The following is a 25,932-nucleotide window of genomic DNA, read 5'->3' on the forward strand; positions in this document are numbered from 1 at the left end:
GGGGGGTTGGTTGGTAGCACAGTTTGAATCGCAGCTAAATAATAAACAGCCTGTTATAATTCAACTGGGATCAGTAGGTATTAGGTCGTATTCTACGCGCAAATTCGAAGTCAAGTAGGTGACAGAAAAAAAAATCAAATGTTCTTCCCTTAAAACTATACGTGCAATTATTAATGATTCATCTCTGCTTTGAAATATTGGAATCTAGATGGCGATGTGCGTTGCTATGTAAAATTATTTTAATTTATCGATATCCCCCGGCGAGTCTTCATCCTTTTCGCATTATTCCATTTACTTAACGCTTTATCACGCTCAATAATCTCTCTTCTCATTCAGATCTCAGAGCTTTTATCTTTGCGTTTGATTATAAATTATCTTCGCGTATCTTGAAGATGATGAAATACTTTTTCTTCGAAGATATCCGAAATAAGAAAATTCAAGGAGTGAAAGAAGAGATTTTTTTTGTATAATGAACATTTGGAGCATCTGCGTGCAGAAAATACATATTCATGTATATATGATCATGGTATATATATATATTTTCGACCTCTATTTCCATGTGAAATCACCCTTACTTTGTGTATATATTGTATGTCTTTATATACCTGAATACCTATATGCATATCATGCGATATGTATGAGCCGCTTGCGTCACCCGCTTGTTACAACTAATTGCTAATCACGGAAAATTTCCATATCGTAACGGTAATATAAGTACGCAGCCATGTACGTATATGGGCACCTATATATTATATATATTATACAGGTATCTTAGGTATCTATGTACGTACTGTAATAGATTTAAATTGAGATTTTTTCAGTCTGATATAACGCAGTTCTTCCCTTTGAAGAGGAAGTCGATCGATTTTAAAATTTCCGGTTTTCTTTCTTTTTCATAGAGAATACGTGGTTGAAAATTTTTCCTAGACTTGGGTTGATATAATGTTTCTTGATGATTATCGGATTATCCCAAAAAATGTGGTCACCAACGCCTGAAAATGATTCAAGCTCTGAGATGAGAATTTTGAGAAACTGATGAAACCAAAAAAGTCGATTCTGTTTTTGTCTTCTTCTCTATCGGTAGCTGTCTACTTTTGCTGGTAGAAATTATTTGACGAAGTGTTGCCTTGCGTAGGGTGGGAATCTAGGTGGGATCGACGTCGATTTATCCTATTCCCGTACGACGTCGTTTTGTATCTTCCGTTTTCGCTTTTCGTTATCGCACTAGCTGCGCGACCCTCACGCTTCCCATTTTAACGCTACTGGTAGGAATATATCCCCATAACTCGCTATGCCTCATTTACTCGTTCAATCGTATGTCACTTTTCTTGCTCCCTTCGTTTTCGAAAACTCCATGAAGAGAAAAAATATATGTACCTATATAAGTACGTGTATGCGGGTTAACGAAGTTCAAGAGAATGCTCAAATTTCAAATATTTTACCTTCTTGTTTCTCGTTTTAGCCGCTTTGTGATTAAAAAACGAAGAAAGAAATTCAGGAGGGCCCGGAGATAAATTCAATTAAAATAAAATTTCTGGGATACGTGTATGTAATGTTTGACGACGATAAAAATTATGATAATTTTTTTTTCTCAAAATCACTAAAAAAAATACACATCTGATCATGCAACGGCAGAGGTTTTTTTTCTTCTCGCATAGATCTCGCATATTATATTATTCCTGAACAAATAGGGAAACGCACATATGACCGTTGGTACTTTACAGATATATGTAAAGGTATATATGTTGTCTACACAAATACATTGTATGTGGGTACATATGACGCAACTTTATAGCAAATATGTTTGCGTACGTGAACGTTATTTGGTCAATATCTACCTGCAGCGGGCTCCGACATTCTCAAATAAATGTTTCGCTCTCGTTTAGGTATACACACACGTTTGATACAGGTATATGCGTACATTGGGGTATTTATTTTTCCATAGATTTACATGTACCTGCATATATGTATACTTCCGTATCCCCACAATTTTTGATATACGTATATGTAAAATTAACGTTAGCAAAAGCTCTCTCGTTGAGACCGCTTCCGTTCAAATATTTGTTAGGGGTGTGTTTGAAGATCGACTGTATCTATATTCAGAGAGTTTTCAATTTTCACGAATGTCCAATTGAGAATGAAGTCCAAGCGGTCCGGACGTTGAATGCGGAGGTGAAAAAAAAATGGCAAAAATTATAAAAAAGCTCATCAATTATTTCACTTTGATCAAACACGTAATTATCTAAATGATCGGATAATTATTTAACGATGTCTTTCTCATATTTTTACGCGCACATAGAATGTATGTATGTATTTTATTGCATCGGACTGTCCCTCAAAGATTTTCCTTCGAAAAGTTGCCACTGCACTCGAAGGTTTTCAAAAACTAAAAAAAAAAAAAAAAACAACTAAATAAACTTAACTCGACGGGATAAGCAGCTTCCGTCGATTTGTAACAACTTCAAGTTGAAGTTTAACAAACTTTTCCCTTACTTAAAACACAATCAACTATGCACCGTATAAAAATTCAAGTGCATCAAATGAATAGAAAATGAAAGGAAAAAAATTTAGCTACTTTATGTACTTGAGTTTATTTTCGATATTTTTTTTCCCCTATTTTATTCAGTTCTCTTGGTTATTTTTTCGGAATCCAGTCCTCTCGAATTTTTGGCACGAGAAATAAAACGTCGAAAATTCTAGTCTATAACTTCCATCGGATCTGTTCGAAAAAATCGTGTGTCATGAAATTGAGACAAAAGGTTTGCTGGCAATTAATACCTGCGAAGGTATAATAAAAATGGTGTAAATCCCGCGGCTCTTCGGTAACTAGAGGAAAAAGTGCCAAGTTTGCTTTTTTCCCTTCTCATAGCGCTATACGTATACCCAATTTGAAAAGAAAGAGAAAGAGAAAGTAGGGGATAAAAAAAAAAAAAATAATAATGAAAAATAAAATGAAGAAAACGAAAGGGGTATACCTGAGATAAAGAAAATCGACGATTAAATGATAAGATTCTGTCGTCCCTGGCTGTTTGCGCCGAGTTAGCTGTGAGAGGGAATTATTATACGTATATACCTACCTATAAAACGTCCGACTAACTGCTAATCTCGTGTGCGGTTATATGAGAACGCGGCTAATGGAGCTGCCAGAAGAAATAAAACTGGAAGAAGATGAGCGTCGGTATAAGAGGAAAAGGAAGCGAAGAAATCCAATGTCGAAAATAGGGGGAATTAAAGGCCGTCGCATACCTATGTACGTAGGCTCTATCTGCGGTCAGTACATAACGTTAGGTACGTAGGGAGAAAACGTTTGAGGTGAAGATCATGCCCCTAAAAAGCCTAGGAAAGATTCCGTGTACTTTACCTATGTGGATAGGTGTGGGGATGAAATGTCTGCGGGAACTGATCCTCCTAAAGTTTCTATAGCACCCAGTTCTGGTGGCGTTAAGTACATAGTATGCATCTATATAGACGTAGGTGATGTAACCCAAGCCAGCGGACGATCTACCTGTTCAGAAAAGGGCTGAAGAGTTGGGGTTTACAAAATGGGGGATGAAAAGTAAAAGGAAAATTTTAACGTCGCGCGCAAAGATACAGAAAGGGAGAAAAGCTCGTCTACCGTTTGAGGGGATGGAGGATTTTTTTGTAGACGCGACACGGATCTGCGTGTTTTTGAATAAAACGTATAGAAAATTTAAAAAAAAAAAAAGAAAAATCGTTACGAATAAAAATAGTCGACTTTAATGTGTAGGTAGCTGCGTATGATATCGAGTCAAAAGCTCAACGATCGTGCACGGCTTGTATTTTTTTTATTTGCTTTTTATCTCAAGTATATAAGTCCTACTTTTACATAGGGATAACCACGCCCGAAGAGATACGATTGTAGTATTTATATTTTGCTACCCCTATGTGTTATACTTTTCTGCACATACGTATACCTACGGTACACAGTATATAAATGTATGTACATTTTACCCGCGAACCGCAGCGTTGTTCAACTGTCATAAATTCCTCTTACGGGAATTAAGGGGTTGGACACGGTATGGCCAGCTAGGGGGTGGTTTTTTCTCTTTTCCATTTTTTTTTTTTTTCTTTCTTTTTTATAACTAGTTTGCGTATACGTAGCCGGTATGCATGTAGGTATACGTGCACTTTTGATCCGCGATTTTTTCATTTATTTACTTTTTTTCCAATTCCGCTATTCAGCGAGGATCGAAGGAATGGGAAAAGTAAGGGAAGGAAGGACGCTATAAAACAACTTTTTACCGCTCGCATGCAACGGGTTTTATATGTTCCGAATGCAATATATTAATCCCCCATATATGTAAGAAACCTCTTCAGCAATTCACGGGTCAATAAGAAAAAGTATACCTTTCCAGGATTTACCAATATCCCATATTCGTCGGAATATATGTATGTATTCGAAATAAATTTCGTCGATTCTAACATTTAATTCGAGTGGACCACTTTTCGAACGGTTTATGGTACACATACCTACCCTATTATACGTATCTATACGTAAAATTTTTCTAAATTCCATGTATAATAATTATATTCCGATATAGCGCTGATATTTCATAACGGTTTTCGATCTTTTTTTCCTCCGTCATTTTTATCATCGAGTCCAGGGTACGTATATTACGTATAACATTATATATTTCTCATGACGATACGAATAAGCCGCGATAAAAATTGTTTTATCGTTATACCGTAGAGTTTTCGGCTATCAATTACGTCTTCCTAGCTCGGGGTATACATACGATATATCTATGGCCGCGATGTTCTAGCTTGTTTGTCTTATACCTACCTTATACTTCGTAAATTATACTCTTCTTCGTATCCCAGCGGACGTCCGGTGCTCCGACGACCTGCAGCAGCAGGATCCTAATTTTTTTTTCTCCTTTTTCCCTTTTTTCCTTTTATTTTCTATTTCTTCTTGTTTTTTTTTTTTTTTTTTTTTTATTTATTTATTACCCCTTGTCTTCCCTTGGAAATACATCGCGTGGAATATATTTTTCAAGGCGATATTCTCATACCTAAATATTCCCTAGATTGTATTTTCATCCCTACAAGGTACGAGGACATGTCTTTTAGCAACGATCATAAATTGACTCGTGATCGAGTTACTCCGTAATTTTAACCCCTCCAGTATCGGAATACTTTATTAATTACAGTTTATATAGCCCGGCATCTCATCGATCATAAAATGGGACCTGTTACCTATATATATCGGATGTATTTTACCGATAATATATTTACACGTTATAAGTGCTAAATAATCAGTCGACGTAACGACAATTTTTTTCTGAAAATTCATCAGTAGGATCTGCAATGTTTTTTTTGTTGTTGTCGCTGTGTACCAGGTCTGATTCAACTTTTGAAGAGAAAAATGATGAATTTTTTACTTTATCCGCCTCGTGTTTTTGAATAATGAAATACAACGTGTATTTAAATTTTATTGAATTTATAAAAATTTATGGCGTTTGATGCGTAAAAAAGTAGTATATCGAGTACGAGGGGGGAGGCTTATTTTGATTAATCAATGTGACACCGCCGGGGGCAATGTGGAAGAGGAGACAGTATCTGATTTACTGGACCATAAATATCTCTAATCTGTAACAGTTCGCCTCCACCTCCACCTCCACCACCACTTCCACCTTCTCCGCAGAGGTTCTCTAGCCATTTGAAACCGCCCCCAACCCCCATATGTACCTTATCCAACATTTCGAGTCTCCTCATCCGTTTCCACCCCTCTCCTTATCAAACTTTTGACTTATTTTTTCACCCTTCGCGGTTGTTTCACTTGGGGTGAGAGGCTGTGTTTGTTGAATTAATTTATCTTTTTATTCCTACCTTAGTTTTTCACGGTCTTTATGACTTCTGGTCTTCTCGGGTAGTTAATAGGTATTTCTAAAGGGTTGAAGAATCCTTGGGAAGTAATATCTCACGTTGGCGATAACTGTATCGCACTTAACCTAGTCTTGAAGTATTTTCTGAAAGACCAGGTCGAATCGGATTGGGGTTGGGTTTGGTTGGATCGGGTTATTTTCGTGTTACAGTTGCGTCGCGTGGTTGTGTTAGCGGCAGGCGGATGGCGATAGCAACTATCGCGTAATTAGAGAACTTAAATTTTGTTTTAAAGTCCCGTAATTATCGTTAATGATATCCGTGCCTCGTTACTTAAAAACTCATCTTTTGCACCCGTCGCGCATATACATTTGGATAGGAGATACCGTCGTATTGTATATACGTATACATACTAGGGTGGGTTGGAAAAGAATTTTTTTTTTTATTTTCTTAGCATGGGGACGGAATTTATACCTTATAAAAAAAGAGAATTTTTCAAATGTGGAACAAATTTTTTACTTGATATTTTGAGGTAGCCCACTCGTTTTTTGAATAAATAATTAATCAAGTGGGGTACTTCCAGCAGAAAAATTGTCGCTGTTAGAAGCAGAAAAATTAAGACATGATGGGTCGAAACATTCGAATTTCTCAATTCACCAGTAAACCCGAGCTTTGCTGGAGTCAGCGTAGCCAGCAGCGTAGCGTTTTGTTGTGAGACGTCACCTTCGGGACTGGGCAGAGGTCACGCCCCACAACAAACCGCGCGCCCGTGGCTACCTGACTCCAGCAAAGCTCGGGTTTGCTGGTGAATTGAGAAATTCGAATATTTCAACCCATCATGTCTCAATTTTTCTGCTCCCAACAGCGAATAATTGATGATTACTCGATCAATTGCGTGAGTAGATGATTTTGGCTTTCAGATTTGAATTCCTGGGCTGATTATGCGTGAGATCACCCTTGAAAAGCCAAGAAAAAAAATCGATTTTTGGGCCTAAAGCAAAGTAGTTTAAAAATTGATTGTATTACACTTTTCTGACATATTTTGACCTCAGGAATCCGAATCTGAAAGAAAAATTGATCTATCTCTAAAATTGACCAAGTTATCGCCAATTTTCAGCTTTTCGGGATCAAAAATAAAAAATTTATTTTATGGTCTATCTTAACGTAATTCGGGCTCAGAAATCCGAATCTGGAAGAAAAATTGATCTATCTTCAAAAATGACCGAATTATCGCCGAATTATCGCATTTTTTGGCATAAATTTGAGGATATCTCGAAGGGAAAAAATCGTAGCTCAATTTACTCAACGGATTCGTGTTCCTGAGGTCAAAATACATAAGAAAAGTGCCACACGATCAATTTTAAAAAATAAAAATTTTTGGTCAAAATTTGAGATTTTTCCAAGGGGTACCCCTTACGATTTTTTCAAATTTTGACCAAAAATTTTTATTTTTTAAAATTGATCGTATGGCACTTTTCTTACGTATTTTGACCCCAGGAACACGAATCCGTCGTCCAAATTGAGCTACGATTTTTTCCCTTCGAGATATCCTTAAATTTATGCCAAAAAATGCGATAATTCGGCGATAATTCGGTCATTTTCGAAGATAGATCAATTTTTCTTCCAGATTCGGATTTCTGAGCCCGAATTACATTAAGATAGATCATAAAATAAATTTTTTATTTTTGACCCCAAAAAGCTGAAAATTGGCGATAACTCGGTCAATTTTAGAGATAGATCAATTTTTCTTCCAGATTCGGATTCCTGAGGTCAAAATACGCAAGAAAAGCATATTAAACCCAATCAAAACAGTGATTTATTTTTTGCTCAAAAATCGAATTTTCTTTTACATCTCCAAGAGTAATCTCACATATAATCAACTCAGGAATCCAAATCTGGAAGCCCCACTTGATTAATTATTCATTCAAAGAACGAGTGGGCTACCTCAGAATATCATGTAAAAAATTCTTTCCTTATTCGAAAAATTTTCTTTTTTATAAGGTACAAATTCTGCTCCTATGCTAAGAAAATAAAAAAAAAATATCCTTTCAACCCACCATAATATATGCCCACCCTCGTTATCGTCTTTTTTCTCATCAGCCTCTTTTCTCAATTTTCTCTTGGAACTTAAAATACTATAGTCCGAATTAGTTGTGTAAAAAGTTCAAAGCTTAGACGCGAGAAGGTGAAAATAACGGTAAAAATTGGTTACCAGGTAAATTTCTCATTCTCACTATACAGTTTGCTGGGTACAAGACATTATCGTTTGGCCAATTTTCGAAGATTTTCTGGTCTCTGTGTATATAACGTGAAAATCTGCAGAGTGAACTATTTCCTGCGGTAAAGAAGAAGAGTTTGCGGTAGATAGATTGATATATATATATGTATATGTATGTATATACCATACGTAAGTTATACATATATACGTATGGTTGAGAGAATAAAGCGTTGCCAAAGATATCTCGCAGCGTCGACTTCAGAGAAGTGGCTTGAGGCGGAAACTGCAGGGTAAAGACCGGAAGTAAAAAGAAGCTGATTGTGAAGCTTTGGATAGGATAACTGGATAGATTCGAGATAAAATCTAGGACTAAAAGCCCCGTAGCGTTCTCTTCCCACCCCCGAGATGAAGGGAGAAAGAAGAATAGATCTATAAAAAATTGATCATCAAACGAAATAGATATTCTCCTACGAAACAAGAGTTGTACGGTCGTCAGTCAATAGAGAGAAAAGCGTCGCTTAAACGAGAAGAAAAATCGTCGGTGAGGCCAATTTTTCCTTAAATCCAACATGGCGGATGTTGCACGGAGTTCAATTTATTTCACTTCGCGTGAGCATGTTTTTATACTTGTATATACGTGTATAAAAACCATAATACCTCGCGCTTTGCCCTATTGCTGCAGCCGCTCACAAATCGCCAAGGTCTCTGCCAATCTGTCGCGTGATCTATTCGCTTTACTTATATTTTTTGTATTCTCCTCTTTCCTTTTGTTCGGTTTTTCTTCTTTCTGTATTGTCGTTTCGTTTCCTCAGAGACGATCGTTTTTTCTCAGCTCAGTCAGCCTTTAAAAAAATCCGTGCAGAGACACCCCGGATTTTTCGAGGGTATTTGGGCAAAGGATAAAAATAAGGGTAGAGGAACAAAATAAAATAAATAAATAAAATAAAATAAAATAAGAAATGGAAAAGAAAAAATGCTGATCGAAATAAAATTTCGATACATGCGTACACGTGTACGTTCATACACATACATATATAAATACAATGTGGATCAGTTGCACATTTATATGAGAAAAAAAAAATAGGGAAGAAAACAGGATCCAATGGATGTACGCCTCTGACAGAGATATCCATCTCCAAGAATCTATAACCGGATGTCAAGTAATCCTCTACCCCCTCGACCGTTCGATCCACCCAATACACGTACAGATATACACATGTATATCTATTATATTATCACGATCAAACAGAATTCGCGCTTTTCTTATCCTCTCGCACAACTGGCGCAAAACGGGATGTGCTTCATCATTGAAAAAAAATGGAAAGAAGAAAATAGTTATAATAAATAAATAAAAATAATTAAAAAAAAAAACGTAATTAAAAAAAAATCTTACTCAAGTCTGAAGATACATCACTTTATACCCGCTAGTGCAGAAGTTGTTTTTTTTTCTTTTCAAAGATTATTTCTTGTTTTAAACTCACGAGAACTTTTTTCTCCTCTTCTTCAAAGTTCTTTATAACAATCGGTAACACGTTGGATCACGCAAAAATGAGGAGAGTACACTTCTTACGTATAGGATAAATTTTATTTCGTATTTTATCATCAATTTTTTTGTTGTACAGTTCTTATTTTCATTCATATAGATCTATTCTTCTTCTTTTCACCAGGAAGCAATTTCCTGCCAATATGGCGCCCATATGTAATACACTATATCGTGCATCTCGCAGGGCTCAATCGACTGTATAGGTGTATATGTATATCTATTATATGTATACAATATCACAAGGTGGAAGTAATCTAGCAAACGTTGAAGTATCGCCTCTTTTATGTGTGTAGGTGTATATAAATTCCCGAAGTAATAATCTTTGAAAAATGAAAGTTTGTCGAGTACGAGAAGTTAAATTAAATAACCCGAGAAACGCAGCGATTCTCTTTTAACCCGCTTCGTGTATTGCAGATACAGAAAATGGATAAAGATCTCAAAAATATATGTCAAGCGATCAATTCGACAAAAATAAAAAAAATACGAAATATGTACGCACAATCTGCTGACCCATGAGACAACGCCATCGACGCGTGTAACCTATTTATTCTATCTATTTTATTTATTTGCAGTTATCTTTTTTTCCTCTCTTTTAAAAATCACCGAAATTCTCTGCAGACTACGCGAGGGAATGACTGTACAAAAATGGGGAATAGAAACAGAAAAAAAAAGTCATGGACTTTTAAAGTCAGGCTAAAACCAAACCGAATTTTTCTATATAGTTTACGAAGATTTTCTTCTCCTATTTCCCACCTCTTCCGAATTCTCATCCAAGAACGGCATATAACGTGATATCGCATTTTTTCATTTTTTTGTGTATTTGTTTTTTATCATTTTACCGGGTGACTTACCCTCTCAACGGAAATTAGGGGAAGAACCCCGCAGATTTTCCTGGTCGTTAGCCTCATGTTGTTACCGCTACGACGCTGTTATTCTCCCATCACACAGTGTAGCCACTTTATATAAATAAAAAAGAATAGAAAAAATTCAAATGAAAAAAGAGGAGAAAATCCCATAACAATTTCCGACCGTTTTCATCTTAGAAACTCTTACATTCCAACGTCATGATCTCTCGCAAAATGAACAACGCGACTGATCATTCCTCGGGTATCGATCCAATGTGTGGAAGAAAAAAAAAGCAATAAATAAATAAAAATAACGAAGCGATATATCGTTTTACGATAGGTTATAAAATCTGGCGAACCTTTATTTCATCAGGGTATCACGAATAAGCATAGGTATATATATATGCATACAGGGAGTTTCTATCCATTTTATTATACAGCGTATTGATGCCATGCAAAGGAGGAGGGAAAGGAAGGAGTGAAAAGCTGGAAGGTTTATTACTTTTATTTTCACATTTTACAGCAGTTACATACCTATATGTCCATACATACGTATCGTATGGGTAGAACTAACGCGTGCGAGGTAATGGAAACACTCGTATATTCCGATAATGTCTGGAACTTTATATTTTTCATTTTTTTTTTTTTTTTCTGTCATTTTTCATTTTTTCAAAACGATATTGTACGTGTTGTATCAGCTGACGCGGGGTCTCATAGTTCGTACTGTATTTTAAATTTTCACGTACTTCACTACCTGTAGATACGTACGTACGTACCGTACGTAGAAGGTACATAGCTATTCGAATAGATTTGACGGTATGAGCCAGAGGGTAACAGGACCCCATTCGTATAGACGACTAGTTTCGAGTAGATCAAAGCACATCGTGCTTCGCATAAGGTGTTTGTATATACCACGTTTGTACGTAAGCGTGTATACCTATACGTGTAAACGCAATCATTATTTCTCTTTGAGAATCGTCTTACTCGAAGCAATATGTTCTAAGGTAGGTACGTACGTACGTACCTACGTCGTACTACTTGCGGATATAGTACATAGTTATTTGGAAATGTTCAATTCCGAGTTATTCGAATAGAAAGAAATTAGATAAAAGAAAATAATCACTCCAAGGTAAATTTTAGTGATTTTATTCTCGAATTTCATAGGGGTGAAGTGAACGGTTATTAAAAACAAAAAAAAAATAAAAAACCGATATGGATATTTTTTTTAATTATCATCTTTTTCTCACGCCACACATGCGGTTTTGCCGTGTGTATATAGATTACGTGTTTTGTAGTCGGTTGTTTAACGAGAATAATTAGAGATCTGGGGATAGGGAAGGGGGTATGGGGGATAAAATGTTAGGTTTGTCAGGGAAGAGGAGGAGGAGGAGATTGTAGAGCGACGAGTTGTAGGGTGACAAGTACTTTACGGTTGTGTAAAACATGCGGTTGTTCGAAAGCATATAATAATGTAGATACTATATAGGTTATAAGCGTGTAACTTGTATGTACTGTATATCGTTAACCGTTGTTTCCCCGCGTGTTGTTCGAAAGGGTACTTGTTAGCGATAACTAATGTCATCCTATGTATATAAACACGTTCTATGTACTAATTTGTACAAGTATATATCGTACAGAGTATGTAGACGGATACAACTGCGCACTTAATTGGAAATCACGATTTACTGATTATCGGTAGTTGCTGCTGCAAAGTACGTACGCATTACTTAATGAGTTTGTGAGAGAAATATAAAGCGAAGTCCACCGGTGACAACGGCGCGGCGGCAACAACGACCACGGTAGAATTAGGTACGCATATAGTTTTCTGCGCTGTGCATACCGGATTAAACTGTTATCTCTAATTAGGGGAGGATTTTGTTGGAATTTAATAAAAGAAATCAATTTTTTACTTGCCGAAAAAAAAAAAATTCTATAAAGTGAACAGATCATAGTAAAACTTAGCTGGAAGTTAGGAAAAGAAAAAAATAAAATATCATATCAAACCTCTAGTCATATTCATTGGTGAGAATTTGATTCTTTCTTCTTTAAATCGTATAACATTGCAGTGGATACACGCATTCCTGTTAATGTAACTTACGCGTATGAACATTTTATTAATATTAAGAATGTAAAATTTTTTAGTAATCCCATTTCATTTTTCTTGTTTTACACGGTGAATTATTATACAATGCCTCAGGCGATCGGGAAACTTGCATAATATAATACACGGTACAGGTAACGACCATATTGTTTCATTCGTTTGCAAAACAAGTAAAATACCGAAAAAGTGGTGATACGTACGGGTCGTCGAACATGTTTGATTGCCATTTTATCATATTTTATTATTATACATTTTATATTCATCCTTTTTTTGTACCTTTTATAATGTTTGTATAATTGAAATTTTAGTTTTATACTTTATCGGGGTTTTTTTTTTCCTTTTTTTTGAGACGACCGTTCCATACCATGTTATAGGTAGTACAATATATAAAGCATCGGTTAATCCGTAACGGATTTTGTAAAACGGGGTGGGACCATTTGTCAAAGGATTTTCTCCTTCTCCTCACCGGGGGTGGTTTCTTTTCTGCTCTTGTGATACCGTTGTTACCGATGCAGTTGTAAAAATTGCGAACTTAGTTATAGAGATATATTATTTTTTTTTTTATTTATAATTCACGTATCTAACACACACGCGTTAGGCGAATGCCGAAGAATATGATCGGTTTGGAAATAAAGACGGAGAAAATGAAAAATAATTTATTTATGTAAATCGGTTAATTTCATGCCCTACACGGTTCCGTACTCGTTTTACACTTTACACGGATAACTCCGCAAGCGTGCGCGCGTTATTAAAATCTGTATTAATTCCGACGTGGATGTCCGATTTTACGGAACGATGCTGCAAGGATATGTCATATCCTGTGATTCGGGTTAGAAAATTTCAAATACAAATATTGCAATAGACGAGAGGATTAATTCGCAACATACATATATTATAACATTATACACGGTCGCTACCGTTGCTATATATTCGTTCACGGGTGATCAAATACATATATGTACGCGTATATGTATTTACTTATGTGCATATAATATATGGTACTTGTACATAATTATATATATTAGTAAAACAACGGCGACAGCTGCGTCTACCGCGAGTTTAATTTAATATTCATTATTCAAGGGAGGAAGGAAGGAAGGAAACATCATACGAGAGATGATCGTGCCGCGCTACCAATACATATGCTTCTCTCATGCTTGTAGGTATATATATAAATAAATAGGTATATACGTATGGGCGTACATATACCTATACACATACACGAGGGTTGTAGAATTGTAAATGAAGATCAAAGTCAACCGAAAACGTATGCTAAATAATAATTTTACCTGAAATTTAACCGCGGGAGAATTTCACCCCTCGACATTCGTATGCGTGAGTTCTACGCCGTACGTAGGTATATGATATTTTTCAGCTTTTGAAGAGCTCGAAACGAAAAAAATTCGGGACGTAATTTCTCGATTTTTTTTTACTCGTATCTTTCGATCTCGTTTTTTATATTTAACGCCAGCGTTGAAGGTTGTACGAAAAAGTTCATGGAAATTTTTATCGCCATCGTGATTTAGGTGCATAGAAATGTATCTACCGTAATTTCAGTTATAATTATACGTGGATTTTTTGCAGGAAAACATACATATATATATATAGATATATATATATATATGAATTGAGATACATTCGGAGGAAAACTGTAATATAGTAAATGTTTGCGGTGCCAGCTGCGAATTCATCTGAAAAAGAATCCGGGCAAGTCAAGTCCACGGTAAATACCGGTGACTGTATCAATACGCGTAGACATACATACAAGACAAGTACGAACGAAATTAAATGATAGAAATGACAGAATGACGGATAAACGGAAATATATTTACACGTGGTATAGAAATCGTTGGGGCTTTTTTTATTTCTATATTTTTTTTTCTCTCCCTTCTTTTCCTTCTTTATGGTACGTATTCGGTTGTATGAATAGGATTCTCGGTGACTGTTGTATATCGATGAACGTACGATAGAATATTATAAGAACAAACGTGTATCATATTTTCAGATGATCTTTTCGCGTGTAAATTATTGTATGGACAAATAAATGGAAACGGGTCGAGTTTCGCGAAACAAATAAATTACGCGGATATCGTCGTTCGCACGTATACGTATACGTATACATACGTCATTGATTGCGCAAGTTTTTTTGCGTTATAAAACCGTATATCCTCAGTTAATTAGAATAAAAAAAGAAAAAAACTTTTGCCCTCGTATACGAGTTAAGTATAGTCAGATGTAAAAATAAAATGAAAAAGCAAACGAAAAGTAACGTTGGCAAAAAAGCAATTATCGAACCCAGTGACATCGATTTCTACCCTTCAGTTTACACTCCATTTCACACCCTGTTATAACGATGTACGTCGCATTATAAAAAAAAAAAAACAAACTTGTTCACTAAATTATTCGCATCTAATTATTTTGTAATCGAATGTTTTTTCTAATTTTTTTCTCTTCTAACAAAATTTTTTCATCAATTTTTATGTACTTACATCCGTAAAATGTGTGTGTGTGTGTGTGTGTAGGTATAAATGTATTATATACGTACGTACATAGGTAAACGGGATTGAAGGAAAGGGAAAATTTTCAAAGAGCCTGGCAAAAAGTAACAGGGTTGAAAGTTTGTCGGCCGTAAATCCGAAAGATACGACCGTCTTGTCCCAAGAAAAGTGGATTTCAAGTGGCAACTCAAGTGCTACCTTCGGAACGTGGGGTGGAAATGGAACTATATACTATTACAGGGTTGGTCGGGGGTGTTCGGGTTCCGAACGGGAAAAGAAAGATAAAAAAATGAGAAATAAATAAACGCAAAAAAAAAACGAAGAAAAAAAAACGTGAAGCAACGCGAATGAAATAAAAAAATTGAGGAAAGAAATGAAGCAGAAAAAAAGCAACGAAATTGCGGTGCGGGATGTATAGCTGGAAACGACTTTGGTTTTCTGCGCTACCGTTCTCGTTTTGAGAACGATAAATCTCAGATTTAAATAAGTGAGCCACTTCGCCTAGCCCACTTCCTCTTTTTTTCTCCTTCCCTTTTACTTCGTTCTATCTTTTTTCCGCACAATTTCTTACCTCTTTTTCTTCCGTACTTGTACGTAGTTATTCACCAACAAATTTAGATCGAGGACTCGAAACATTTTCAATTTTACTCGCTGACTGAAAAAAAAAAAAAAAGTGAAAGTTGGAAAAAAGTATGTCGAAGTCGGGGGGTATGGGTGTTGAAAAAGCAAAAACGTAAAAAAATTAGGGGCTGGAAATTTTTTTGATTGTGAAAAAATTATAAAAGAGCGAGGGTGTAACCGAGCAAAAGGGTGAATGAATTATTTGCTGTTCCAATTCTTTCCTTAACGGGTGATTCGCGCCGTTAGGGTTATCGGATGCCCACATCTGGTTGGTTTACATACCTATTGCATATACAATATATATTCGTGTGATATTGTTACTATATCATGATTGTTATTAATATTTTTATTATTCTTCATATCTTCATCATACGTGTAACCTACGCGTGGAGGGCAGGTAAGGGGAAGTATTAAATGTTGGCGATTCTATTCCAGGAATGATCTTTCCCCTTTTTTTTCTCTTGCTGATTCGACCCTTACCAAATGTGAATTTTTTTACAATCTATTCCAAATGGAAAAACGAGCTTTATTGTCGTATTAAAATATTTCGGATTGTAATTAATTGCCAAAGCCTGCGGCCGTTTGGTTGTTCGCCCGTGCGGTCGCGCATTTTTTTTATTTGTTTTATTTTTTTCATTATTTCAATTCGCTTCCCAATATCCCAAGGATTCTGACCGCGCGAGAGCACCACCTCCCGATAAATCAATCACCTGTAAACTCACTGGGTGAAATCTCGATTTGTATTTTTTTTTTTTTTCGTTATAAAAGGAAGTGTAGGAGTGAGAATGAAAAAATAAAAGAGATTTGAAAAAAAAAGCGATTTTAATGAAGAAAAATTTCTATTTGCATAAACTATACATTTGAGATCGGCGTCTATACTTTTCTTCTATTTTTTCTTTCGTCGTCTCGTTGGTTCACCCGTCGGTAAACTTTAACACCTTCGAGAGTCTTCTTTTTTTCCACTTTTTTCTTTCCTTTTTTCACTTTTTTTCGTACTTTCTTCAGTTTCCATTGATCCACCGCTATCTTTCGCCTTTATCCCATATGAGACGTTTTCTTCACCTGCTCCTCCTGCTTATACCATGCTTTTTTCCCTCTTTTCGCTTGTTATTCATTCATTTATGTCTGCAGTGGAGCTTAACTTCTGTATAAAAAAGCAAAAAAAAAAAATGCAAAAAAAACCGCGAATAAAAATACAAATAAAATAGAAATAAAAGAGTAGAAAGAATAACAATTTTAGGTAAATATCGTGGCATGTAATATGTTGTATATATTTTTTAAATATTCCTTCGGGATTTCGTGAGACATGCGTGGTAAAAATTTTCGTGATAATGTTGGCGCGCACCATAAATTTTTACCCTTTCAAAGGCAGAAGCTTAAAACCACCGGCAAGCAGCAGCAGTAGCAGCTGCAGCGGTTGTGACTTTTTTCCCTGAATATTCTGCGTGGGTGGTTTTTGGGAATAGAATTGAAAAATTGGAAAAGCTCTACAGGAGGTGCGAGAGTGAATCACGAGATTCACGTATAGGTGTACCGAAATATGAAATTTGAATGGCCGCCACGCGACGAGTTTGCGGGAATTGAAAAAAGAAAAAAATTCATAGCTTTCATGCATAGTTTTTCGTGAACAGACAAAAAGGTTCTTTTCTATTTGGAGCACTCCACCAAAAATCTAAAAAGTCCTACCACCGTTGTCGGAGTGCTCCAAATAAAGAAACGAATGAATTTATGGATTATGAACATAATTACGGCTCTTCGCACCGCGATGGATTGGGTGAAAATATATTTCAGCGGGGGATAAAAAAAACGCAGAGTTCAGAAACTTGGTTCAGATTTTAAGCTAAATTGTATAAAGTGAGTTTCAAAACTTATACAGTTCGGCATTGTTCTTCTTGCCCCCTCATAGTTACAAAGACTGTCTTGGGTAGCGGGTCGTTTAATTAATGGAGGTTTCGGCTTCGCCATGACTCTTATGAAGACAAGATAATTTGGCACGAGTCGTGTATCGAATGAATTTGCAAACGAAAAAAACTCTGATCGAAAGGTTAAAACATTCAACGTCGCGATTTTTGCATCTATCAAATGCAGGTATATCGCATAGACACCCGGAGAGAAGGTCAAAGGTTAACGTGTGTGTCGTACGAACGCGAAGGCATACACATACGTATGGATAATAGGAAATGAATTGAAAGAATCGAAGAACAAAAAAAAAAAACAACAACGGAGAATAAGAAAAATTCCGATGAGATGGAGGGATCGCGAAAGGAGCACCTGTGCGAGACAGTAAAATAATTTGAAACTTCGGAAGACAATCGCGACGTGGTGGCGGATGCGCGGAAAGAAAATGCAGAGAGAGAGAGAGAGAGGAAAGAATTTTTTAAACGTACATAATGCTGCTTGAGGTAGAATCTGACGCGGAGTTGTCCCCGATATTTTTTTTTAAATTTATTTTCTTCATATTTTTTTTCTTCCTTTCCACGGCTGCGTGGATATAGCCGAGAGTCGGGTGTACACAGACGTGAAAAGTTTCGATACGTTTACCGAGAAAAGTGAAAACGAAAGGACGAAAACTTGACTCACATTAGATATACGTGCAAAAAGAATTCTGCAAAGAAAAGCCGAAAAAAAAAAAAATACAGAAAAAGAAACGGTTCAACGCGATTGGCGTGTATACAGTTGTTTCTGCTTTCACCCCGTGTGCTTTTTTTTTTTTTTCTTTTAATTTATTTTTGGTGTGTTCGTGAAACTTACAAACAAAATCAAATCACATTGACGAGGAAGATTTTTTAGCCTCCCTCTTCGGTCCTCACAGCCAATACGGCTGCTGGGGTAACAAGCTTTTATTTGACTTTCTTCTCCCGTGCGTTTGCGGTTGCAACGCGCGACTTCTTTGCCCACCGTCTGATTCGCTTCTTCTTTCTATCCAAACTTTTTGATACGGTTAGACAGACTTGCACAACGGCAAGTCGCGAAGACCACACCCCAAAAAGTTACCAGCTACGATCCGATCCCCTGATAGCGCGTGGTTGCTGACTTTCGAAAGAGAAAATGAAAAAAAAAGTTTGAAAAAAAAAAAAAAAGAGAATTTATTAAGAGACCTCTCCAGAGGGTCTACGTTCGCCCGAGGAGCGTAATTTTCTTTTCTTCGACCTGAACTGGTTAGAAATAAATAAATGAATAAATAAAAAAAAAAGTCAGTTTGAAATTTTATCACAGCAAATTTATTGGGTACCACGATTCATTATAGGTAATACCTCTAGGATCGGTATGCTGCAGTAGGTTTGAAATTAGAGTATCATAGTTCGATGTGCAGAGGGTTTAGTTACAGAATGTCAGAAGTTAGCGGTGTGAGTTAATTCAAATTGGACGTATAGCCCTGTCTAGGCAAACTTGACGGACGGATCGACCGACGGATTTCACGATGGTGCAGATTCACCTACCTTTACCCTATATACATCCATACGCGATATAATCCACCTACTCATATTCATAGACAAATGTTTGCTACCTTTAGCCAACCGATATTATGTTTTACCTATACATACATATGAGCATGTATGTATACATGTCCATGTACCTAATCTGTACCTATCAAGGCACATGTAATTACGGACAAATATTAACTCGTTGATATTGCTTACTTGATGATTGATCGTGATATATACGTATTTATAACTCGCACTTTGATTCAGAAAAAAATGTAAAATAGTTCCGGAGCAGGGGGTGGGCGGGTGCATGTCGAAATTGAATTTGGTATTTAAAAATTGAGGATGAAGAATTTTTTTGGAGGGCCAATTGTCATTAATATTCAATATAATTGTTTTATGTTTCAGATAGAGGGGTGGAAGTGACAAAGTTAGAGAGAAAAAATCCTTAAAGACAGAAAAAAAGGATCTTGCACTCTTCAGACGTGTGCGGGGGACATTTCAGTGATAGAAAATGAGCTGAAAACTGGAAATAACAATGATAAAAACAAGTCCCACGGCCTCATCGGCCGTTTTTCTATTCAATCTTCTATTTCTGCACACTCTCAACGCAGCATCTGTGCCAAGTGAGTGTACAACGATAAATTTTCTAACAAAATCGAATTATAATTCATCGTGACTCTTCGTACATTATAAATATTCCATAAAGCGACAGAATGAATGTCGAAATAATTTACCAATTAAATCTACGTACAACCATTCGATTGAGAGTATAGATATATGCGTTGACGGCAAATGTCTGATACCGATAAATCTGAAAAAGAAATTGATATCGTTCGTAGACAAGTAACGAGTATTTTTCATGTAACGTACAACGCGACTGTCAATCCTCGGAAATTGATGTTCTCATTATTTCGCGATTGAAAAATTTCGAAATATCATTTCCACACGGATATTAAGTACGGGAAAATAAAGGGTGTTTCCCAGTTTTCACCGAACCGAACATTCCCGTATACAGGTACATGTACTCAATAATCCAGTCAACATTTAATTGCGTTAAATTTACATACAATACGTTTACATTTTTATCGAGACACATACGCGGAATCGCCGAAAGCTCTATTGAATTACGCTTTTACGACTAAATGTGGGAGCGGGGGAAGGTGGCGAGGGGAGGATTTTGGATAGATGAATACCGACCCACCCCTCCTTCGCCCCCTTTAATTTGTACGCTCTGGAATTGCGACAGATTTAATTACATCCTTTTCTCTTTGACTTACCGCACCTGAAAGCTCGACGAATTTTAATCACAAAAAACTCCAGCCAGTTTTAATTTTTAGACAAAATGACGATAATAATGATGAACAAAAAAAAAGAACAGTATTAGCGACAATGTTAATTAATTCAATTTATTTTTCTCAACGAATATCGTGACGAAAAAAAAATAAATAAATTCATTTCCAACGTTACAATTCTGAATTTAATTTTCAGTTGTCAAACCTTATCCGAGGCTTGAAGACCTTCCGAAAAATTTATGGCACGAACTGAGCTCTCCCTTCACCGAGGTAATTATTTATCCGTACGCTCGATGCGTGTACGTGTATTTTTTTCCTCCCGATCATTTTATATTCGTGTAATTTTGGGTTTTTTATTTTCCTTTTCCGTTTGTTTAATTCGTTTTTCATCCAGGTATACGAAGAGGAGAGTATTGCTACGGAAATAGGCGCCACTCCAGAACCCCGCCCATTTTTCGAAGATGCTGACAGCAACATAACCGCTCAGTTGGGTACAAATGTTCACATGCATTGCAGAGTTCACGATTTGAGAGACGGAACGGTGAGTGAATTTTTTAATTTTCATTATTCGGCGTTGTAATTTTTTTCGCTTTCTGTCTTTTTTTTGTTTTTTTTCACGTGTTTTAAATGAGCGTTTCTTGTATCCTCGTCGAATAGCTCGTAGGTATAGCATAAAATCTGCAGCAACAACATTTCAAACGTTTAGAGGGGTGAACCGTAAAGTTGGGCCACATTAAACAGCCGCCGTTGAGACATAACGTAAGGGGTTAATTTTCGAAGATTACTTCCACTTCCGCGTTACCCTGTAGGAATTCTATTTTATTATTGTTATTTATTTATTCATCTTCTGGCAAGATGAAACGAAAATGGAAATTTTTCGAACATGAAGTACGAGCTACGTGTAGAAAAAATCATTCTCTCTAAATCACTATTTTATTTGAATTTTTTACTTCTACATTTTGAGAAAAAAAAAGATGGAGTGCGTCGAACGTAAATACCCATCGCATTCGTGCACCATGTCGAGATTCCTATTTTTTATCTTATTTTATGTTTATTTTTTTTTTCTTTCAATTTGCGTGACTTAAAATATGTCGCCCGCACAGTGGGCAGGTTCGTTTGAATACGAATGGCAATTTATTCGCTCGGTTGACTCAAGGGGGGGTCTCGGTATAGGGTTACCCAAGAAAACCTCATATACTTCTCCCGCTACTCCTTTTTCATTTAATTTTTTTTGCTATTCCACGCCTGATTCTTTTTCTTCCTGTTTCTCCTTTTTCTTCGAGTTGCTTCCGTTTTCTCGATCTCCTCTCTCTTTCTCGAAATATAGATGTACGTATCGTATATGGATACCTATACGTAGACCCTCCTCGCTTCGGTCGCTGGATCATAGGGGATGATAACCAATAACCGATAACCCGCATGCATATATGTATGTGTAGAAGAAGAAAAAAAAAAAAAAACCCAACAAAATAAGTAAAAAATATATACGAAGGACCTTCCCAGATGTGCCACAGCTCGGTAGTCCGAAATATGTATATCTATATGAAGATTTGAATAGGGTATCCGCGGGTGCGGAATAGCAAAATCCGTTGTTAAGTTAGTTGTTTCAGGGGTAAAACTTTTTGAAAACTTTTAGAAAGATTTTAGGGATAAATATTTTTACGTACGTGTATATATATGGATAGCTGCTATTCACCGATTCTCTTGGTACGGATTTTACGTCGTGACGCGAAATCGCATATGTTGTAATATATAGGTAAAGTAGTTTCCGTTAGAATCTGCGGATGCGAATAAACAAAAGTTGACGTATTATTCCAGCATATAGGACCCTGGAATAAAACAGTTATAAGGAAGGGGGAAAATATATGAGCCGACGGTGATATCGTGGGGTGAGTTTGAGCAAAACTTAATCCTGATTTTCTTGCGAGGGAGAGGGGGGAAAAAAAATAACTGAAGTAAAAAAAAAACTTAAAAAGTAGACGGAGAAGGGAGTCCACCGGGGTAGAAGGGCGCGACCATCAACTCGCCCGCTTTTGCTAGCGCGTCCTTCAGGACTCTCCCCTCCCCCCCCCCCCCCCCCTTTTTCTTCCCTTACCGTGCAGTACCTACCAGCTAACTCTCCCAAAGGAAATTCCAGAAATTCCTACTGAATATTTCGGTCCTAATTTCGCGGCTTCATCGCTTTATCACTTTATCACAAGACGAGCTCTTGCGCGAGCAAGGAAGGGCTTATACCTATGTATATATAGGGCAGAGTTCTCAAGGTCTTCGAGATCTTCTTCCCTCGCTCCGACCCTTTCCCTCTTCTTCCGGATCTTACTTCGCTTCCCTTTACTTCACTTCACTTCACTTCACTTCTTCTATATATCTTACCATCCGGTTTATTGTAATCTCGCTGCACACATACAAGAACATAAACGCGCGGTTAACCCCCTCCGCATATATATATGTATAGATAAAGATAATTTTCCATAGGGAAAACTCGACACACGCGTACAGATACCGTGTAAACTTCTTCGAACTGAAACATACCTCTTTCAAGGTCACCCCATACCACATCAACCATCACGGACATTATATTCTACGTGTTTTGCTTTAATTAAGTCTCTCTCTCTCTCTTGTATATGGGGGGTGTCGACTGAGGGAGGTTACAATTACCTGCAACTTTCGCTACATGAAACCCAAGTTATTACGTATGTAACACCTCCGTAATACTAAATACCTACGGATGCATATAGGTAGCTACGTTAGATTGGCCCGGAATAATAATTAAGAATTAGAAAAATGAATAATTGAACTGCATGAATCTTCGGTTTATAGGACGTCGAATAATGGGACGTGTGAAATTATCGAGAGATTAATCGTCTGATATCCGATAAATAATGTCGGAATATTTCTCCGGTACATGCACTCGCCATGGTGGGTATAATATTTCGTCGTTGGTGGAATGCAGAAATAGTAGGTGATTTCTGTCGGGGTTGGTAAAATTACGAGAATACTTTGACAGAATATTCATGGGGAACAGGTTTTTGGTTGAATTTATTAACGTCATTGAAAGTTGATCGGTATTGGGAGCGGTGAGCCACCGGCAAAGTTTATCCAATATTTTTCGCACCCCTCCGATATTTTTTTTTCTCCTCTCTTCTCCCTCTTTTTTGAAAAACTTCTTTTTTGAATTTTATTTAAATTTTATTTTCGCGATTTTTTGCATGTTTTCCGAACGCTACCCTACCCTTCGAAACCCCTGCATCGAAACCACATCCCGCGATTATAATATAAATATTCACGAACACTCGTTCATTATCCCATGAAATAATTTTTCGCCAACCTCGCTCCTGTAGCCCCTCTTATATTCATCTCTTGTTGCCTTTGGTTTATTTTTTACACGTGAATAAAAATCTGATGTTAGAAATGTTTGCGAAAAACGAGAACTTGGTCGACAAATTTCTCAAATTCGCATTTGGACATCAGAGTTTTGTGTAGAGATTCTACGTCTATCGGATTTTCGTACGGTTAAATATGAAAAGGTAATGTAATGTGTATACCGGGGATTTCTCTGCACTGTGTGTATCTCGATGATTCAAAGTGGAGTACGTATTTCATGTGTATAAAAAAACGAGAAAGTGAAAAAAAAAAAAAAAAAAGAAACGGAGAACAAAGAACAAAATCATAAAAGAATGCGTGTGTTTGTTCAACAATACGTATCGAAACCGAAAAAAAAGATATAGGGGGTAAAAAAAATTATTGTTAACATCAAGTATAGGTAGAGAGAACCGAAAGGCTTTGCGATATATAATCTGTGTGGGAAAAAAATCGAGTGAAGCAATACGGAAATACGAGAGTTAATTAAAATTTTCAACGTATATTTTACGCACCTACTAGAAAGTCGCGATGGTATCGATCACGAAATGGAGAAGGCGAAGAAATGATGTGTAATTTTTTTTCTCTGGTTCGGGGGTGGTTCAAGGGAATCGAAAAAGAGGATCTTGCAGGGTCTCGATAGAGGGATAACAGAATAAGATACGATTTCGGTACGAATCGTAAGGCAAAATTCACAGATACCATCATATTATCATCTGCGTATGGGATATACCTAATAACCGGACCTTTTCAACCTGCGCCTCGGGTTTTCCGCCTTAATTTAGTATTCACACACCTTTCGGTCGGAGAGGGTTTCCGTGTTCGTAATAGCAGTAAGTCGTCGTAACACGTTCGCTTCTTTGCCCAACCGAATTATCAGATAATACCAACCCCGAGGAGGGAAAAAAAAGAACAGAGGGATAAAAAAATATCTTCCACCTCTTTCGAATCCAACGAATACCTCTCGCAGCCAATTTTACGTCCGTATGAAGTTTTTGTATTATAGCTAACCGTATAATACGAGGATTATAAAACAACTGATATGATACATGTACAATGACATGCACGTATGTATTTTATCCGTTGATACCTGCGTAGAAAATCAGTTATAATCCGGATTCGACCATAATCCGCCCGGATTCAAGTAATGGCAGCTCTGCTAACAATGAGCTCTGCATTACTATGTACCGGCTCTTTGGATTATTATTTCACCGTTTAATTGCTCGTTAATTTTATTTAGAGTAAGAAAAAAGTTCAAAGCAACAAACCGAATGATAAAAAACAGAGGATTCACGGTAATCAATTCGCCTGCCAATTCTGGTTTTTGATTAGACCGTCGTCTGATTAGATCGTCGGTACTCTTCGATAATTTCGGTGTAAAAGTAGCTCGTACCTTCTCCTTGTTGTGCCGTCTCGTTGACCGTCCTAATTTAATTGAAATCAATCTCCTAATTTCTATATACACGTATATATTTTATATCAAACAGGATACGCAAGTCTACCTATAGGTTGTATACGATAATAATAATAATAATATACATGGCTCTAATCCTCGATGAGATTCTGAGTCGTGTATCCTTAATTATAATCCAGAGGAGCTGGGCGGGACGAAGGAAATGGGTGGCGGGGGGAGGGGGGGAGGGAAGTAAGTAAGAAAGTGGGCATTGATTCCTCATCAAATCTTGGATGCTCGGGTTGTGCCACAGAATCAGAGGTCGGCGAAGGAAGAGGGTGGGTGAGGGGGGGGGGGGGGGGGGGGTGAGTACGATTCAATTCCCTTCACTCGCAAGGATCAACGACGACGCGACGCGATACCCGTGGGGGTTGTTCCACTTTGTCATTACGTCATCAATATTCATTGATACCGCCACGCTCTAGCTTATGTAGTTGCCAGTTGCCAATTGCCAGTTGCCAGTCGGTCTGGTTGCCAGTTTCCGTCATGCCGAGTCAAGACGACTGATCGACTAAACCGAAGCTAAGACAGGTATTAAACCATTGAGAGAGAGAGAGAGAGACGATCTGTAGGGAGGGTAACGGTTTAACCAGCTGAATTTAGTTATTATGGAATTGATCGAATCAACGGATAAGATCGTTAGGCAAATTATAGAGAAAGCACTAGAATATCTTAGCTATGGTTATTTTGATGATGCGCGGATACGGAATAGAGAATTGAAAATCGAGC

The 25,932-nt window shown here is 37.0% G+C and overlaps 1 protein-coding gene across 3 annotated transcripts in view; it reads left to right on the top strand.

Annotated features, from left to right (window-relative positions):
* Window positions 1-25,932, top strand: part of LOC105689526 (obscurin-like) — a 144,207-nt gene that overhangs the window by 19,422 nt on the left and 98,853 nt on the right. For all 3 annotated transcript variants that reach the window (XR_007279248.1, XR_007279249.1, XM_048657948.1), the window contains 3 exons: window positions 19,504-19,721; window positions 20,587-20,660; window positions 20,785-20,931. Coding sequence is in view for 1 of the 3 variants with exons in the window: in XM_048657948.1 (XP_048513905.1) it covers window positions 19,634-19,721; window positions 20,587-20,660; window positions 20,785-20,931 (309 nt within the window). In the remaining 2 variants the exon portion in view is untranslated. The remainder of the gene's footprint in view (window positions 1-19,503; window positions 19,722-20,586; window positions 20,661-20,784; window positions 20,932-25,932) is intronic.

This window comes from Athalia rosae, chromosome 7, assembly GCF_917208135.1.
Source record: "Athalia rosae chromosome 7, iyAthRosa1.1, whole genome shotgun sequence".
Lineage (NCBI taxonomy): Eukaryota > Metazoa > Arthropoda > Insecta > Hymenoptera > Athaliidae > Athalia > Athalia rosae.